Source organism: Entelurus aequoreus, linkage group LG15 (genome assembly GCF_033978785.1).
Source record: "Entelurus aequoreus isolate RoL-2023_Sb linkage group LG15, RoL_Eaeq_v1.1, whole genome shotgun sequence".
NCBI classification, from domain to species: Eukaryota; Metazoa; Chordata; class Actinopteri; order Syngnathiformes; family Syngnathidae; genus Entelurus; species Entelurus aequoreus.
The window spans coordinates 22,912,731-22,932,276 of record NC_084745.1 but is presented as its reverse complement, the minus strand read 5'-3'; the positions used below and the strand labels follow the sequence as shown (position 1 = coordinate 22,932,276).

At 42.7% G+C, this 19,546-nt stretch overlaps 1 protein-coding gene across 1 annotated transcript in view; it reads right to left on the bottom strand.

The window, feature by feature from the left end:
• crispld1a (cysteine-rich secretory protein LCCL domain containing 1a) overlaps window positions 1–19,300 on the bottom strand; it is a 68,541-nt gene extending 49,241 nt beyond the window's left edge. Inside the window, exons 1-2 of the mRNA XM_062021080.1 lie at window positions 19,009–19,300; window positions 18,487–18,812 (exon numbers count right to left, since the gene is read on the bottom strand). Of these exons, the coding sequence (XP_061877064.1) occupies window positions 18,487–18,738 (252 nt within the window). The 5' untranslated portion in view covers window positions 18,739–18,812; window positions 19,009–19,300. The remainder of the gene's footprint in view (window positions 1–18,486; window positions 18,813–19,008) is intronic.
• Between the last annotated feature and the right edge of the window lie 246 nt (window positions 19,301–19,546).

Here is a 19,546-nt window from a genome sequence, read left to right as displayed (position 1 = left end):
TACTTGAATGCCTATTGGTAATGTGTTCTACTGTCTTACTCAGGCTATTTACGTTGTGCTTTTTGATACCTTGAAGCCACCGTAGTTGGGCTGGGCCTTTTGAGGAAGTTACTGAAATAAAGGAGAGTGCTGTTGTGAAGTTGAGCGAGGCTGTTGTGTCTGTTATTTGAACATAACATTTGGCGAACGAGGATGGCTGACACACCTATATTCTCCCTGCCACCTCCGGACCCGTTTCTACCCCTCCCGGGCGATCCTGTCATTCCCTGGAATCAGTGGAAATCGTCTTTTGAGACGTATCTTTTGGCCACAGGTTTGGACAATGCCACTAGCGCGAGGAAGCGCGCCATTCTCCTACACCTGCTTGGAGCGGAGGGGAACAGAATTTTCAATTCTCTCAGCGGTACGCTGGACACTTATGATGCAGTCATAACAGCTTTGAGCGGACATTTTGTAAAATCACAGAATATCCTACTCCGCCGGTTGGAGTTCAGACGAAGATGTCAGCGCCCGGGTGAGTCTGCCAGGCAGTATGTAGCAGATTTAAGAGCCCTATCACAGAACTGTAATTTCGGCAACCTCACTGATGAACTCATTCGAGACCAGCTCATTGAGAAAACGTCTAATCCCAGAGTGCAGGAGGAGTTGTTACTCAAGGATGCAACTTTGACACTTGATGACGCACTAATAATCGCAATACAAGTGGAATCGGCTACTGAATGTGCGGCCAAAATTGCGGAAAATAAGCCTCATAGGCCTACCCCTGTTATTGAACAGTCAGTGCAACAGCTATCAACCTCAGACCCTGATGCTGCTATACAGGTAGCGCGTCCCCAGCCAACACGTCAACAGAGACGGTGTGGGAATTGTGGCTCCAACCGCCATGCAACAAGGGCCCAGGACTGCCCTGCTAGGGGCCAAACTTGTCGCCGTTGTCAGAAGCCTAACCACTTTGCCAGGTGGTGCCGGTCCGCTCCGGCCGATTACCCTGATGCACAGTCACATGACCCGGCGGTGCCTGTGCGCACTGTAGGCCCCCACTCAGCGACTTTCTCGAGGTGCCCTGTTTACCTGGATGACTGCTGTGTCCCTCTCCTCCTCGACACTGGGGCCAAAGTGTCACTACTGAATGTCGACACCTGCAACCTGCTCTTCCCGAACAGACAGCTACAGCCCCCGTCCACTGCCCTCTGTGGCTACGGCCGCAGCAAAATCGATGTCGTCGGCCTTCTCTACCTCCCGGTTCGCTACACCTCTACAGCTGTGGACCGTTTCCCGTTCCACATCACGCGCCGCGGCGAGAACATCATGGGCCTCGACCTCTTCACTAGCCTGGGTTTTACCCTGCAGGACAACAGCGGTATGCGGATTCTACACGTAGCGTCTCCGAGGCAACACGACCAGCCGGAGCTGTTTAACGGCCTGGGCTGCCTCAGCTCATTTACACACAAGCCACTCCTGGACCACAGCGTGCCTCCCGTGGTCCAGCCCCTTCGCCGTGTTCCCCTGGCTTTGCGGGACGGCGTTACGCAGGAGCTTCAACGCCTCCAGGCTGGTGGAATCATAGAGCCCATCGACGCTTCCCCATGGGTGTCCAACATTGTCATCGCCAAGAAGAAGTCGGGCGGACTGAGAGTCTGCGTCGACCTCCGCCAAGTGAACAAGGCAGTGGTGCCTGACAAATATCCTCTTCCTACGACGGAGGAACTCACTACACACTTCCACGGCTCCCGAGTTTTCAGTAAATTGGACTTGCGCCAGGGCTATTTACAAGTCCCTTTACATAAGGAGAGTAGGGACTTGACAGCGTTTATCACCCACACTGGCCTGTACCGCTACACGAGGATGCCTTTTGGGCTCAATTCAGCGCCGAGTTGTTTCCAGAAAATCATGTCCACAATCCTCGCTAGCTGCACTGGGACTGTGGCGTATCTGGATGATATTGTGGTGCATGGGCCAGATGCTGCCACACACGATGCCCGCCTGGAACAGGTTTTCACCGCACTCAAGCGCCACCATGCCACGCTGAACACAGAGAAGTGTGTTTTCGCTGCACCCGCCATAGACTTTGTTGGGTTCCGTGTCTCCGCCGACGGCATCTCGCCTCTCCAGTCGAACGTGGATGCCATCATCGACGTCCCCACTCCTGCGACGGCCTCCCAGGTGGCATCATTTTTGGGGATGACAGCCTACTACATGCGGTTCCTGCCTCAGTACTCCTCCATTACGGCCCCGCTCAGGATGCTGCTCAGGCAGGAGACACCATGGTCTTGGACTCCCAAGTGCCAGGTTGGTTTCGACGAGTTGAAGCGGCTCCTCACCACGTCTCCGATCCTGGCGCACTTCCAACTGGACAGCCCCACATTCGTGACCTGTGATGCTTCCGCAGTGGCTCTAGGTGCCGTTCTGTCACAGATCCATGATGGCGTAGAGAGACCGGTAGCGTTTGCCTCTCGGGCGCTCAGCCCCACTGAGCAGAAATATTCAGTGGGCGAACGGGAGGCACTCGCCTGTATATGGGCATGTGAGCGTTGGCATCTCTACTTATACGGAAGGTCCTTTACTTTACGGACGGACCACCAGGCCCTGACGACCCTGATGTCTACCTCTGGTGTGGGGCACAGGCCCCTCCGTCTTCACAGATGGTCAGACCGTCTGCAGCAGTATGACTTTCAGCTACAATTCACCCCTGGCAGGAATAACGTGGTGGCAGACTACCTGTCCCGTCCTGCCACCACCCAGGGCCCCGCTGTCTCCCCGGAGGACGAAGAAGACGTGGTCCACCTGGTCCACTCACCATTGAAGGACACTGTCTCCCTTCGTGATTTGGAGACGGCCTCAGCAGCTGAGCCTGTCTTCACCATGGTGCGTGACTACATCAGACACGGTTGGCCTTCCCGTGTCCCACCTGAGCTAGAGCCGTATTCCCGTGTGAAGAACGAACTGTCATGCTGGGGTGAGGCCTGCATCGCCCGGGGACACTGCGCTGTTATCCCAGTAGCCCTCAGAGGGTGTGTCTTACAGATGGCACACCAGGGTCACCTTGGCATAGTCAAAGCCAAGCAAAGGTGCCGTGACACAGTGTGGTGGCCCGCCATCGATCGAGACCTGGAGGGACTCATCCGCTCCTGTGCAGCGTGCCTCACCAGTGGGAAGACTGGGCCACCCGCTTCGCCTCCACTCCAGCCCCTGGACTGGCCAACTAAACCATGGGACCATCTCCAGCTTGATATCTGTGGTGAGCTGCATAATGTGCCACACCACCAGAGGTTTCTTGTGGTGGTCTACGACCTGCATTCCAAGTGGCCTGAGGTGGCTCCCATGGGAACGGTCACCTCTGCTGCCGTCGTCGCCTTCCTGGACCGCCTGTTTTCCCGTTGGGGTTTACCCCGAGCCATCACCACGGACAACGGTCCTCAGTTCCTGTCCTCGGAGTTCACCGCCTACCTTGCCAGCAAGGGTGTTACTCACATCAGAACCTCCGTCTACCACCCCCAGGCAAACGGGGGGGTGGAAAGGTACAACCAATCACTGAAGAATGGACTGCGTGCTCACATGTCCGAGGGATACTCGCTGGAGGCTGCACTGAATCAGACCCTCCTCCACTATAGGGCGACTGTCCACTCTACAACAGGGGTCTCTCCTGCCAGCCTCATGGTGGGTCGAGAGTTTGTGCTTCCCCTGTCGAGACTCCGCCCACCGATGGCCGCGAGCCCGCGACCATGCTCAGCAGCAGTCAAGTCTCGCGTCAAGGGACAACAAACTTCCATGAAGCAAAGGTTCGATCAGAAGCACAGGGCTAAATGGCCAGCTGTCAGAGTGTCGGACTGGGTCAGAGCGCGCCGGCCCCACCGCGCCAACAAACTGTCAACATTCTGGTCTGTTCCATACCAGGTCAGCCGCCAGCTGGGCCCAGCTTCATTTCAGTTAACCGATGGATCCCGTTGGCACGCTAGCTGCCTGCGCAAGGTACCTGCCCCTCCTCACCAGCCTCACGTCACAGGGGTGGCACCGAACATTCCCGCATTGGGGCCACGCCCTCCGGTGCCCGATCCAGTGGCAGCACCCCTCGCCCAGGCTGTGCCGGTCGCGCAGTGCCCTGCCCCAGCACCGGCCCCACTGCCGGTCCCCCTTGCTCCTGAGCCTCGGCCTGTTAGGGCCCGTGCACGCCCTGAGCGTTTTCAGGACTTTGTGGCCACCTTCCATACTTGAAGTTTTAAGAGAGGAGGGGAAATGTTGTGTTCATTCAAGTTAATCTTAAATACTGTTCTTATACTTGAATGCCTATTGGTAATGTGTTCTACTGTCTTACTCAGGCTATTTACGTTGTGCTTTTTGATACCTTGAAGCCACCGTAGTTGGGCTGGGCCTTTTGAGGAAGTTACTGAAATAAAGGAGAGTGCTGTTGTGAAGTTGAGCGAGGCTGTTGTGTCTGTTATTTGAACATAACATCTGGATTGGGCTGTTATGTGGCCATTGGCTTTGGGTTTAGCTATTTTGCGGGTGCAGAAAGTTAGATAGTGGTCGCTAAGACCACAGATCATGACCCCACTATTTTTTATTTTAGGCCGGTCTGAAGTGAGAATGAAATCTATGGTTGATTGGGTGGAATCACACACCCTTGTAGGTAGTGCTATTAGCTGGGAAAGACCGTGTAGATTACAAAACTTGCTGTAGGATCTGAAGACAGGCGCATCTCTGCGTTGAATATCTGTGTTTAGATCCCCAGTTATAATTTTCTCCACGTTGTCTATCCCAGCCAAGCACTCCTCCATATTAACTATATTAACTATTTATTTAAGTAACACTTTGAAGGAATGATAAAGGTTTGCATTGAGATCGCAAACAAGATAAAAAATAAATTTTAAAAATGTTTTCCCCAGAACCATTCCGTTAAATCACTGTGGTTTATGCTTTTTGTTGCCGTTTCATCCAACCACAGACTTCCACCTGAAGAGCATCTTGCTGGCAGGTTTAAAGTATCCACAGCTCTGAATAGTCCTGTAATGTCTGTCCCGTGGGGCCCAGGGCTCCATTTAAATTAGAGAAAAAAAATGCTCATATGTTTGGGATGTTGTGCTTTGTCAGGGTCATTAGTGTGAGTTAGTGGCATTGTGATGAGCCACAGGCACTTTTAGTCCATTCAGGAACTGATTAGATTACTCTAATATTCACTGCTAAAACTGACATTTCACCAGCCTGGGTGTCTATCATTTTGAGTGAAATACATGTCATTATTATTACTTTTTGTGTGCAGTCCTATCACATACACAGGAAAGGTAAACAAATTGGCGTGGTCATTAAAAGGGATCATTTTGAAATGTGGTGTAAATGTACCCTAGGAGCCACAGGAGGTGCTTTGAGGATTTCCCCGGAGTGTGAAACTTGCTTTTCTAGGGAAATGTTTTTTTTTATGTTGTATAATGACAGAATGGGAACAAAGCCATGGGGATAAGAGAGAGCAGGACAGCAGGGAGGAGGAAATGGCGGAGATTTGAATAGATGTTATCTTAAGAGTCCCGGAGGTTAACGCCACAGAAGGTCAGCCGGGTTCTGGTTTAATACAAAGGCAGACGATAACAAAGCTGATGGGCTGATGGTTTTATGCTTGTACTGTATGTGTGTGTGTGCAACTGCATGCATGGGTGTGTCGGCATTGCAGTCTTCCAGCAGACTGGAGCTGTCGGCGTCTTCTGAGACGTGACGGCGGTCCAGCACTGACCCAAAAGAAAAAATGGTAAAGCTCATAAACTACCACAATGTACCTTCTATGTTTTCTAATACAAATATCTCAAATATCACATGTGTGATCTAGGACAAGGTTTTTTTTTTAATGTTAGCTTAAGTAAATCAAAAACAAATAATATTTGTCTTTATTTTTGTCAAGCTGCCGCACATTTTGAGAACATGCATGGAGCATGTGAATCATCGACCATTTAATTATACCATAATTGGTGGTATTTTTCTTTTAAATTCAGGCTCTTTGAGTTGGCACTACTTGACTCTCCCGCTTGTCATTGTTGGGTCTTTTTAAAGTAACTCCCTCAAGACTTTTTTCATTACCTTAGCTTAAGTTAGCTTGTGGGTTTAATTGAGCAGGCATCATTACTGGGACACACTGAAGCACAGACGGACCGGCTGGCGGGATGATGAGGTTGTTGTGCAGAATAAAAGACCCTACAAAGAGCCGGTGAAATTGGAAACTAATGTGTTCAATATATGCTGTATAGCAGTGATGTACACAGTGCGGCCCAGGGGCCATTTTCCGCCCACACCTTATGTTTTGATTGGCCCTTGGTATAACCTCTTTAGAACCAGCGTTCTTTTGCACTTTTTAACGCTGACAAAAAAAAAGGATTGTCCTCATCACTTCACGCATCAAATGTTGCGGCTTCACTTCATCACTGGTTTTTATTTGTGTGTTTTTTTTAAACAAATGTTATGTGTTTTTAGCTTACATTTAAGGAATACTGCACTTTTTTACATTTTTACCCATCATCCACAATCTCTATGTGAGACAATAACGCGCGTCTTTTTTTTCTGTGTATTCTAAATAGTAAAAAACTGCTGGTACAAGGAGGCTAATAATTGGGATTCATATATTCAGCTTAAAAAGCGCTATAAAAAATGATCTGCATAAATAAAATAACTGCATAAAAATAGCTGTTACCAGAACATTAACCAACTTGCAGCAACATTTGTATTGTAAGAGTTAAACTTAAGAACTGATGAAGCCTACTCGGATGAGAGGCGAAACCTCTTCTAAGACAAACCAAACAGTACAGAGCAATCGATTGAATGCCCTGAGATGACAATGACCTGGATGAATGAGAACATTAATAGACAGTTAATATAGAAGAACTAACTTTCTGGTGTCGTGCTCACACTGGGCCCCATTCAGCAATAACTTCCTAACTTTTCCTCTTATCTTTCTTCCTAAGTGATTTCCTGAGAGGAGTCCATTCACATTCATGACGTGTTCTTAAACCACCCAATTGTTACCACCTGCTGTTCTTAAGTTGCTGAATGCCAAATGGTTAGCGGGTGCATGTCTATCATAATTTGCATATAAACACGCCCTTATTTCCCCAATATGCATTAAACGCCCTTAATTCCGTAATTTGCATAGGTACATCCCTTAATTCCCCATATAAGGGCACAATTCCGGCGGAATAGCCGAACATCAAACACACGGAGAAAACACAAACAGATTACAGAAAATACATTCGTATTATCCCGCGGGGGAAATACATAATGTCAAAACGTAAGTTTAAGAAAGGAGGGACTGCAGAGTTCAAATAAATATTCGTCACTTCGGGCAAATAGGTCGACATGGTCGTGAAATATGCGCTCGATCTGCGGCATCTTGCAGAAGCAGCAAAAGCATTGCCATTGTGTGTGTGTGTGTGTGTGTGTGTGTGTGTGTGTGTGTGTGTGTGTGTGTGTGTGTGTGTGTGTGTGTGCGCGTGCACACACACACACATCAAGCTGCTAATAAACCATGGTTGCGACCCGCTATAGAATGAAGAAGTATTGCCTTTGAGTTAGTCAAAGGTCAAAGTTAGTGATAGAGTATAAATCAGTGGTCCCCAACCATCGGGCTGCATTCCGGTACCAGTCCACGGATCGATTGGTACCGGGGCGGACAAGAAATTAAAAAAATATATATATATATTTTATTTTTTATTAAATCAACATAAAAAACACAATATATACATTATATATCAATATAGATCAATACAGTCTGCAGGGATACAGTCCGTAAGCACACATGATTGTATTTCTTTATGAAAAAGAAAAGAAAAAAAAAAGAAAACAATTTTTTTTTTTTTTTTAAATTTCTTGTGCAGCCCGGTCCGTGGGACAAATTTTCAAGCGTTGACCGGTCCGCAGCTACAAAAAGGTTGGGGACCACTGGTATAAATCATACATCTCACCTGTATACTAGAAGGTTGTAGCACCAAGCTGAGAATTTGGTCAACTTTGAAAATCCACAAACTGCCAACTTGATACCATATGGCTCTCAACAAATAGAACACAGTATAAGACAATTGCCACATCTTTGGGGAGTATTTTTTTATCAGAGGAGTGAGGATTATTCAGAATTTAGTAGCTCAAAGGGAGCACAAGTGCTGAAATATACAACCATCCCATCGTTTGGCTTCCCAGTGAGAGCGGACATTGTAAGTCACTGCTTTATTTTCTTATTTGAAACGTTTATGTCAATAAGGGGACTTTGGGGGGTTTTGTTTTCCCGGAAGGCAAAGGAAAGTTGGCGCAGGCAAGGCGTGAAGGTGACGACATGTTTATTTTTACACAAACAAAAAGAACAAACGAAAAGCGTGCACAAGGCGGAAGTACAAAAACGTGGCTTATGAAACAAAAACTTGCACAAAGGCAAAAACTATAAACATGAAATATACAACACTTACTGTGGCATGAAAAACGTGCATGGAACAATGGCTTGGAATGACAGGTAGCAGAGGTAGAAAGGATAATGTCACCAGGCCGACTGCCTGGCAACAACAAGCTTAAATACTGGTGACATGATTAGTGAAAACAGCTGTGTGACTCGAAATGTGAAAACGTGAGACTGGTGCGTGACATGAGGATGTGAACCAGGTGAAACTAAAGGTTGCTATGGTGACAAAGCAAGGAAAACAAGAACTAAAAAGTGTCCAAAACCAAGCAAAACATAACTAAACAAAACATGATCACAGACATGACAGATTAGTGATAGTGCTACAGGATAACACTCCATGGCTCTCACAAAGTCTGCCGTCAGCGTCAACAAACATAGAGAGTGCTCTCTATGTTGTTATTGACATTCATTTCAGAGCGCATACCAATGAATTCTATAGTGACTATTAGTGTTGTTCCGATACAAATATTTTGGTACAGGTACCAAAATGTATTTCGATACTTTTCGGTACTTTTCGATACTTTTCTAAATACAGGGGACCACAAAAAATTTAATTATTGGCTTTATTTTAACAAGAAATCTTACGGTACATTATTGCAAGTTTGTCCTTAAATAAAATAGTGAACATACAAGACAACTTGTTTTTTATTAGTAAATAAGCAAACAAATGCTCATAATTTAGCTGCTGACGTATGCAGTAACATATTGTGTTATTTTCCATTGTATTATTTTGTCAAAATTATTAAGGACAAGTGGTAGAAAATGAATTAATAATCTACTTGTTCATTTACTGTTAATATCTGCTTACTTTCTCTTTTGACATGTTCTATCTACACTTCTGTTATAATGTAATTATCACGTGTTCTTCTGTTGTTTGGATGCTTTACATTAGTTTTGGATTATACCACAAATTTGGGTATCAATCCGATACCAAGTAGTTGCAGGATCATACATTGGTTATATTTTAAGTCCTCATGCGTCCAGGGACATTTTCCTGAGTTCTTGAGGACCGGTATTTTTTAGAGGCGGTATAGTAACGAATATGATTCATTAGTATCGCGGTATACCGTACAACCCTAGTGGCTATATACACTCTGTGAAATCAATGCACCCAGAAAATAAGTTACAGTAACGCTTAATATGACCAAAGTATTTTAAATATAACATGTCATCATGAATGTGCATGCTATTACATCACAAATAGCATGTATGTTTAAGGTTTGTTGAATGTTTTGGGAAGGGGCTTTATAGGCGGAATAGATCGTATCCCCATAACTTGCATTGTTAGCCAGCTCTTACTAGCAGTTTTTCAATTTACAATGCACAGAAAAGAGAAAGACGTGTCACACAAGGATGGTGCATGATGGGCAAAATTCCCCTCAAAAAGTGCAGTTTTTCTTTAAGTCTCAAATAAAGTCGTATTTAGGTATTCTATGTATTATATTACAACGTGTCTTATTTTCTATTATGTTGTGGTAATCACCAAAATATACCCTAGAGAGATATTCACCATGTTTCCATGCCGATGGAACCATGCCTGTTTTTACAGTCACGTTGATGCACTTTCTCTTTGCGCAACTAAATGAACAAAAGCAAATGTCCACGGCAAAAGACGCTGGTTCTCAGGAGGATATTTTCTAATATAAACCCCAAAACCAGTGAAGTTGGTACGTTGTGTAAATTGTAAATAAAAACAGAATACAATGATTAGCAAATCCTTTTCAACTTATATTCAATTGAATAGACTGCAAAGGCAAGATACTTAATGTTCGAACTGAGAAACTTTTTTTTTTTTAAATAATCATTAACTTAGAATTTATTGGCAGCAACATATTGCAAAAAAGTTGGCACAGGGGCATTTTTACCACTGTGCTACATGGCTTTTCCTTTAAACAACACTCAGTTAACGTTTGGGAACTGAGGAGACCAATTTTTTATGCTTTTCAGGTGGAATACTGTCCAATTCTTGCTTGATGTACAGCTTAAGTTGTTCAACAGTCGTATTTTACGCTTTATAATGCGCCACACATTTTCAATGGGAGACAGGTCTGGACTACAGGCCCGCACTCTTTTACTATGACGCCACGCTGTTGTAGCACGCGGCTTGGCATTGTCTTGCTGAAATAAGCAGGGGCATCCATTACAATGTTGCTTTGATTGGCAACATATGTTGCTCCAAAACCTGTATGTACCTTTCAGCATAATGTTGCCTTGACAGATGTGTTGGTTACCCATGCCTTGGGCACAAATACACCCCCATACCATCACATATGCTGGCTTTTGAACTTTGCGCCTAGAACAATCCGGATGGTTATTTTCATGGTTTCAATCACCCACCTGTTCCTAATTAGCCTGTTCACCTGTGGGATGTTCCAAATAGGTGTTTGTTGAGCATTCCTCAATTTGTCAGTCTTTTTTGCCACTTGTGCCAGCTTTTTTTAACCATGTTGCAGGCATCTAATTCCAAATGAGCTAATATTTGCAAAAAATAACATAGTTTTCCAGTTCGAACGTTTAGTATCTTGTCTTTGCAGTCTATTCAATTGAATATACGTTGAAATGGATTTGCAAATCATTGTATTCTGTTTTTATTTACCATTTGGGACGGCGTGGCGAAGTTGGTAGAGTGGCTGTGCCAGCAATCGGAGTGTTGCTGGTTACTGGGGTTCAATTCCCACCTTCTACCTTCCTAGTCACGTCCGTTGTGTCCTTGGGCAAGACACTTCACCCTTGCTCCTGATGGCTGCTGGTTAGCGCCTTGCATGGCAGCTCCCGCCATCAGTGTGTGAATGTGTGTGTGAATGTGTGTGTGAATGGGTCAATGTGGAAATACTGTCAAAGCGCTTTGAGTACCTTGAAGGTAGAAAAGCGCTATACAAGTATAACCCATTTATCATTTATTTACACAGCGTGCCAACTTTACTGGTTTTGGGGTTTGCACAAGTAATTGAATAATAACTAAACATACGAGACAAATTATAACAATTGGGATATAAATTGCCATGAAACAAAAAGGGGTTGGATTAAATAAGCTCCGTTTCTTCCTACTCCTTTTCATAGATGATGTTATGAGAAACTGGAAATTTATGGAAAAGAAAATATGTGATGTGTCATATCATAACTGTATGCATGTTTGAAATAAACTAACCCCATAACCATATTATTAGATATTAACACCTTCTTCACCATCTTTAATATAGAAAATGTATCGAAGTGACTCCCACATCCTTTAATTCTTGCAGCCTTCGGTGGGGTGCCATTACCCCCCTTTGCCCCCAGGGGACAATATGTTTTTCACCCCCCCTTGTGCTCCAATACACTACAGCACTGCTGCCACCTAGCTGAAGGCTTATGTGTCATTTAAACATGAATAAAACACTAATATTAAGGCCCTTTTATTTGACTGCTAGTGGCAAAGTTGTGTTACAAAAACATTTTATATTTGACATAAAGACTTGAAAAAACAATCAGATGTATCTAAGTGGGCTTTAATAACATGCAGAAAATTTGAACTATTTCTATCCTGAGATTTATTTCACACTCTTCCAAGAATCTATTATTGTTTTTCCCCCCCTCCTCTTGATTATTCAACCTTCGCCTTCGGCCTTTCAGTTCCTTAGAAACCCTCTCTCCTTTCAATTTCAAATCTGTGTGTATCATCTTTAGACCTCGGTTTTTGTTTACCTACAGTATTCCTTGCCAACCCTCCTTCTAACCTCACGTCCACTTGTTGCATGACTCCACATAGTTCACCCCCGGGTGCCTCTGAATGTAAAAAAAAATATATCAAAAAAAGAAAAAGAAAGAAAGAGAAAACAGCCAACTGTAACAGGAGACAGTAGAAAGGAGCTGTGCATGGCTGGCTGCTGGCTCAGCACTTCTCCACATGAGTGTGCCTCAAGCAGAGGCCTGCCAAGCCCAATTCACTCACACACACACACTCACACACACACACACACACACACACACACACACACACACACACACACACACACACACACACACACACACACACACACACACACACACATGTACGTGGTCCTCAAATCCAAACTCTCAATTAGACAATTACATAGTCCAGCAATTGCCCCCAGCAGGAAATGTTTATTTGCCTTTTTCGTGGAATAATACGCCTTTTGTCCTGTAGCTGTTTTATTGACAGACTTTAAAAAAAAGAAGTCTTTACTTTCTGGATGCTGTATTGATATTTTTTTAACGGGCCCTGATGCCGTCGGTGGCCATTCACAATGGCCGCGACTACACGTGTAGTCTGATTGCAAGTGTTCCAGATGGCCGAGCGTGCAGCACTTGACTTTGTGGACGTGTGTGGATTCGGTAGGGGGGGAGGCGGATGGGGTGAAACACCTGGTAAAACAAGCCGGGGTGCCGCGCTCTTGATTCTGATTGCATGGTGAAAAGCGATCTGGCGGACTCTGCGTGCACTCACACCATACTTGCCAACCTTTAGACCTCCAATATCGGGAGGTGGGGTGGGGGTGGGGGGTGGGGTGGGGGGCTTGGTCGGGGGTGGATAGGGGGCTTAGTTGGGGGCGTGGTTGGGGCGAGGGCGTGGTTAGGGGCGTGGTTAAGAGGAGAGTATATTTACAGCTAGAATTCACCAACTCAAGTATTTCATATATATATATATATATATATATATATATATATATATATATATATATATATATATATATATATATATATATATATATATATATATATGTAACTGCTGTGTACCCGTCCCGCCAAGAACCCACACACAGGCTGGATTGGATGATGTGGTTCTTTACTGGTAGCTGCAATGAGTGATCAGAACGCACATACAAACAATATGTGGTTAGCACCTCTGCTGCTTTCGATGTCATTAGCAGAGAACAGGAAGTCTGCCAATAATATCTACAGACTTACAGGTACCAGCAGATGGCGCAATTGGACCTCTCATTGAATAACAAACCAATATACATATTTTAGCAGGAATTTCACTCAAATAATCAAAGTATTTCTTATACCCGTTACGCTACGTTAAGAGGAGAGTATATTTACAGCTAGAATTCACCAACTCAAGTATTTAATATATATATATATATATATATATATATATATATATATATATATATATATATATATATATATATATATATATATATATATATATGTATATATATATTTATTATTATTTTATTATATATATAAATAAAACAAATACTTGAATTTTAGTGTTCATTTATTTACACACACACAACACTCATCTACTCATTGTTGTACTTGAAAGTACAATGCTTTGTTAAGGGTTGAATTGTCCATCCTCTTTCTATTCTCTGTCACTATTTTTCTAACCATGCTGAACACCCTCTCTGATGATGCATTGCTGTGTGGCACGCACAAAAGTGCTTTCATCAAATGCACGAGAGTGTGGAATCTTCCATCTCTCTCTAGCATGGCCCAAAACCGGTCAATCCTTGCTTCCTGGGGAAGATCTTCCCTGGCAAGCAATTGGTACTCCAGTACTTGTACCCGGTCAGGTCCAATCGCAGCTGCTGCAGACTTTTTGGGGGGGGGGGGGCGTGGCCTCCAGCTCCGGCTGAATACCTTGGAGATTGTCGGGAGAAAATCTCTGTCGGGAGGTTGTCGGGAGAGGCGCTGAATATCGGGATTCTCCCGCTAAAAACGGGAGGGTTGGCAAGTATGACTCACACACACACACACACACACACACACACACACACACACACACACACACACACACACACACACACACACACACACACACACACACACACACACGCACACACACACACACACACACACACACACACACACACACACACACACACACACACACACACACACACACACACACACACACACACACACACACACACCACACACTATTGTACTTGTTACCTTCCTGAGACCTCCGAAAGATGCCTACCCCTTAGGACCACCCTTTCTAGATATATAAAGATTTGTATTTACAACATTAACAATATATACATACTATGCAAATATAAAACAAAGCTTGTTGTGAAAAATTAGTTGGAATTTCATAAGAAAAAGGTCACAATTTCACAAGAAAAACTTAGATATTTGGCAGTATTATAATAAAAGTTATATTTTTACTCAACGCAAGTAAAAATTTTCCAAGAAAAACTGAACATTTGTGCAATATTATTATAAAAGTTGGAATTTTACTCAATAACAGTCACAAGTTTACAAGAAAAGTTCAACATTTTGGCAATTTTATGAAAAGAGTCGTAATTTTACTCGACAAAAGTCACAATTTTATAAGAAAACTTAAAACTTTTGGTAACAGTATAATAACATTAGAACATTTGCTTGGCAAAATCATGACAAAAGTCATAATTTCACTCAAAGAATTTCACTATTTTACAAGAACAACAAATACATTGGAAAAGTTGTGATAAAAGTCAGAATTTGATATGACAAATGTCACCATTTTGCATTGAAAAGTAATAATTTTACATAAAAAATTATAACTTTACGAGAAAATCTTGCAATATTACAGAAACAGAAAGAATATGAGAAATTGTTCCCAATTTTTTAAGAAAAAAAGTCTACACATTGTGACAAAAAGACTGCTTTTAGTTCATTTATTTATTTTTTGAATTTTTTGTTTGCATTTGGTTGGTAATCAGTATGCCTCTATATACATATTTATTCGATTTTTTTAAAATTAATTTTGGCCAAAGGGAGTGCGTTTCAATTTCTTACACACACTTGTTATTACATATGTTGGCCAGAGGGGGAGCACTTCAGACTTTTACACACACTTGTTATTTCATATGTTGACCAGAGGGGGAGCACTTTTAAAATCGACACACATTCAATTTGAAAAATCCCTCCTTTTTGGGATCACCCTAATTTTGATAGATTTCACCACTAGGGGTACAAATGGGACATTCTCTATTAGATGCAATGGTTTTCTGTATTGGGACCATGATTTATGTCCTAACATGTTCACCGGTCCTCATATGGAAAGTACTTTTCCTTGTTGTCAAGAAAGGTAGAAATACAAGAACATCACACACACACGCACACACACGTGAGGACCAAGAGGTTAAAGTCAAACAAATCGCATAGCAGGACTAAAGTTATGACCCTTTGTAAAAACAACCAAAGTCACATGTGTAAGGTCTAAAGTGTGTAAAGGTGCTTAGTGGGAAACTTGCCAGCTGCTCTGGTGGCTGTCGCTGAGCTGTACGGCCCACAAAAGTACACTTAACAAGTTCAGACTGGGGTCATTAATAATGCCGTTTTTCCACTGGCTACTTCAAAATAGCTGCCGAAATCATGCTGCATTGAACGCATCACACAACAATAACAGAGGATAACCCATGTATTTATTACGTTTCAGTCAACTTTATTCTTAAGGAGACTAAGGGCAGCAAGAAACACGGGCCACTTTAGCAAAATGGAGACTGTGGAGTACTGTATATTACTGCAGTGTCCAGAGTGGCTTAACAATCATGCTGGAATAGCAAATCTGCTCGACCAATTAGCAACCGGTGACTAATATCTTGACTAAATTTATTCAACAGGAGACTGAGGTCAGCAAGAAAACAAGCCGTTGAATCTAAATGGAGCCTGTGGGGTTTAGCACTGCCAAAGCGGTATTTCCAGCCACCACATACCCAAAAACTTAACAATGATGCAGCAATTACAAATCTGCTAGACCTTTTAACAACCTGTTATTTTTAGTTTGACTAATTTTATTTAAGAGAAGACTGAGGGCAGCAGGAACACAAGCCACTGCATCAAAATGGAGACCCTGGAGCTTGCTACCAATGCTAAGCCTTGTACCTGCAAATATAACTATGACTCAGCAATGGCAATGACAAATCTGATCGACTAATTAGTAACAGGTTATTTATATCTCAACAAATTGTACTTAAGAGGAGACTGAGGGCTGCAAAATAACGGACCACTTTCTGGATCAAAGTGATCCAGAATGGCTTAACAATGAAGCTGTATTGGCAAATCTGCTCGATCGTTTAGCAACCAGTAACTAATATCTTGACTAATGTTTTTCAACAGGAGACTGAGAGCAGCAAAAAGTAAAGACTGTGAGTATACAACTAAGGTACAACAACGGGTTGTTTATTGTATTGTTTGTTGTTTATTTCTAGCCATTTGCTGCAGCAAAGTGGATACTGTGGAATATCATACTGCCAAAGCGGTGCCGCGCATCCACAAATGTAACAAAGATGCGGCAACAACAGCAAAAATCTGCAAGACCAATTAATAACCGGTTATTGTACTTTGGACAATTTTTTTCCAAGAGGAGACTGAGGGCAGCTGGAAAATGGACTGATGCAGCAAACAATAGAGACTGGTGTAGGATACTGCTAAAGTAAAACAACAGGTTGTTTATTGTTGTTATGTCAACAATAACAAATATGTAAGTGACGGTTATTTGTATATCAACAAATTTTATTCAAGAAGAGACTGAGGGCAGCAAGAAAACAGACCGCTGGAGGAAAAAATGGAGACTGTGGAGTTATGTTGTCCACATAACAACATAAAACATTTGCATTTAAAAATAGGAAGATTTTCCGGTAAATAAGTATAAATAATAATTATTCTTGACCATTCAGCAACCGTTTATTAATACCAATTCTCTTGACAAGTAATTCTCAAACTGTGGTAGTGGTACACGGGTATCCAGCTGACGTGTGTGATTCACCCACCCCACTTGAAGGAGACTTCTACATAATGTTTTGTTTTTTTACACTTACATGTTGCGGATTATAGCATTCTGTCTTTATTTGTCATTATTTATACTTTCTGAATAAACTATGCGATAATGTTCATCAGTCAAATAGGTGGAATTGAGTCTAGCAGAAATTCAAAATGCTCCCATTGTTGGTAATTCTAATCTATCAGAAGATTAAATTATTACCAATATCATAATCAAATTACAGGATGTCTACTCATTTTGCTCAACTGATGTACTAAGCATCATCTACAACAAAACCTGTGAATTTGGACTCCTTCATTAATCGTACATGAAGTTAGAAGGGGATACACATTATTTCAGCAAATTAATGTGCACCCAAAAAATGTGTCCCCATTACCCACAACAACTTTGACCAGGGGTCCTCAAACTTTTTGACTCGGGGGCCGCATTGGGTTAAAAATTTGGCCGGGGGCCAGGCTGTATATATATATATATATATATATATATATATATATATATATATATATATATATATATATATATATATATATATATATATATATATATATATATACATTGTCTTTATAATCCGTTTTGTCATTTAACTTCAATTAACATTGTTGTTCATCAACATTTAACATTGTCACGTTATCGATGGGAAAATTCATTTTTAGACAATATGATTTGCCTGAGCGGCTAGGAGACACCAAGTGTAACAAGCGGTAGAAAATGGATTAGAAAGGAAAGATTTTTTATAAAAAATAAATAATAATTTTAAAAAAAAACTTTTTTTTTTACTTGGGACGTCCTGTGGGCCGTAGTTTGGGGACCCCTGAATTTGACAATCAAGGTATGAATGTACCTATCCACATTTTGTATACTATCACTAATAAACAGCGTGAGTACGTAGTGTCCAAACACGGAAACATTAGCTCTATCTTAACACGACACATGGCTGCGCCCCACTGAAGTCATATGCACTTTGATCTCAGAGGATACAAAGACTTGCTACTGCGACATCTAGTGGACACATTTAGAACAGCAGTTTCTTTCATTTAAACATTTCAGCTCATTTTTATACTCCGCAAACTCATCTCGCGGGCCGGGTAAAACCTGTTCGCGGGCTTGATCCGGCCAGTAGGCCGTACGTCTAACACCCCTGCGGTAGACCATTTTTATTCAGAGGTAGACTGAGGGCAGCGAGGAAATGTCAAGTTTAATACTGTAATGAGAGCTACCGGTAAGTTATACACCAGCACTATAGTTTAAATTGGCAGTATGGTAAATTAGGTCAAGTAGGTGTCATGCGGTGGAAAAGAGACATTAGTTTACACACCAAAATAGTCCACCTAATGCATCCACTCACCATGTACTCCATGTTGGAGGCCGGGGGGTACACCTGGCCTCGGAGCTTATTGTGAAGGTCCAATATGAGCTGGGCGTCGGTGTCCGTGATGGCCCTCCTCCCCCTTTGCTTGGCCTGCCACCAGTCGCCATCCTCATCCAGGTACTTGTCTAGAATCTGCTGCCAACCTGTGGCGTTTGGATGTGTCGCCATGGAAACGGCCCTCTGGGCGAGCAATAGCAGTAGCAGCAGGCTCGTACCTCTAGGTCTCATCTTTTACTATCAGCACCAAGGTAGAAATAAACAGCTAAAATGGAGAGACACTCCCGTGCATAGGTGGATGACAGCTGGCAACAGAAACATGAAGAGTCGTGCTATTAGTGGCAGAAATGCTGTACAGTATACCACTAAAATCAAGTTAGTATAGTTTTTTCAAAACATCAATAAAACAGCTACAAATGAGCTAAAAAGTACATGATAATAACAAACTAATCAAGCCACTGCTTTATGCAAAATGTTCTTCCTAAAAAAAAAAAAAAGTACCTTAAATAGACTGAAGCGTAGTCCACTGAAGGAATCCAAGCAGTGTGCCAAAGAAAAGGTGCAAATGCTAATCCTTCAGGCCTAAATGACGTGCAGAGTTCAGATACACAAAGACCAACGTGTCTCCACTTTGTGCCCTCCAGGTTTTTGCACCAAAGCCTCCACCAGCATCGCTTAACACACATTTTATCCACAACTCAGCAGGCTTCACACTCTGCCTCTGACCACGCCCCCTCCAGCCCACTTCCCTGCTGCCAAAAGCTTCAATGGTGGTGACATGAGCAGTTTCTTTTCTTGCCCTAAACTTATAATAACTAACTAAAATCGGAAGGACTGAATATGAAAACATGTTTCCTTGATTATATTCTAGTCCATTTGTAAGTATGGATATATTTATTGTTATCGTTCTTCTTGTTTTTGTTGAATAATTGCAGACTCAAGCATTTAAAGCCATGTTATTGTACTAAATATTTCTTATAAAATGTGATGTTATTATTTATGATTCATTTATCTATTAATTATTATAAATATATAAATA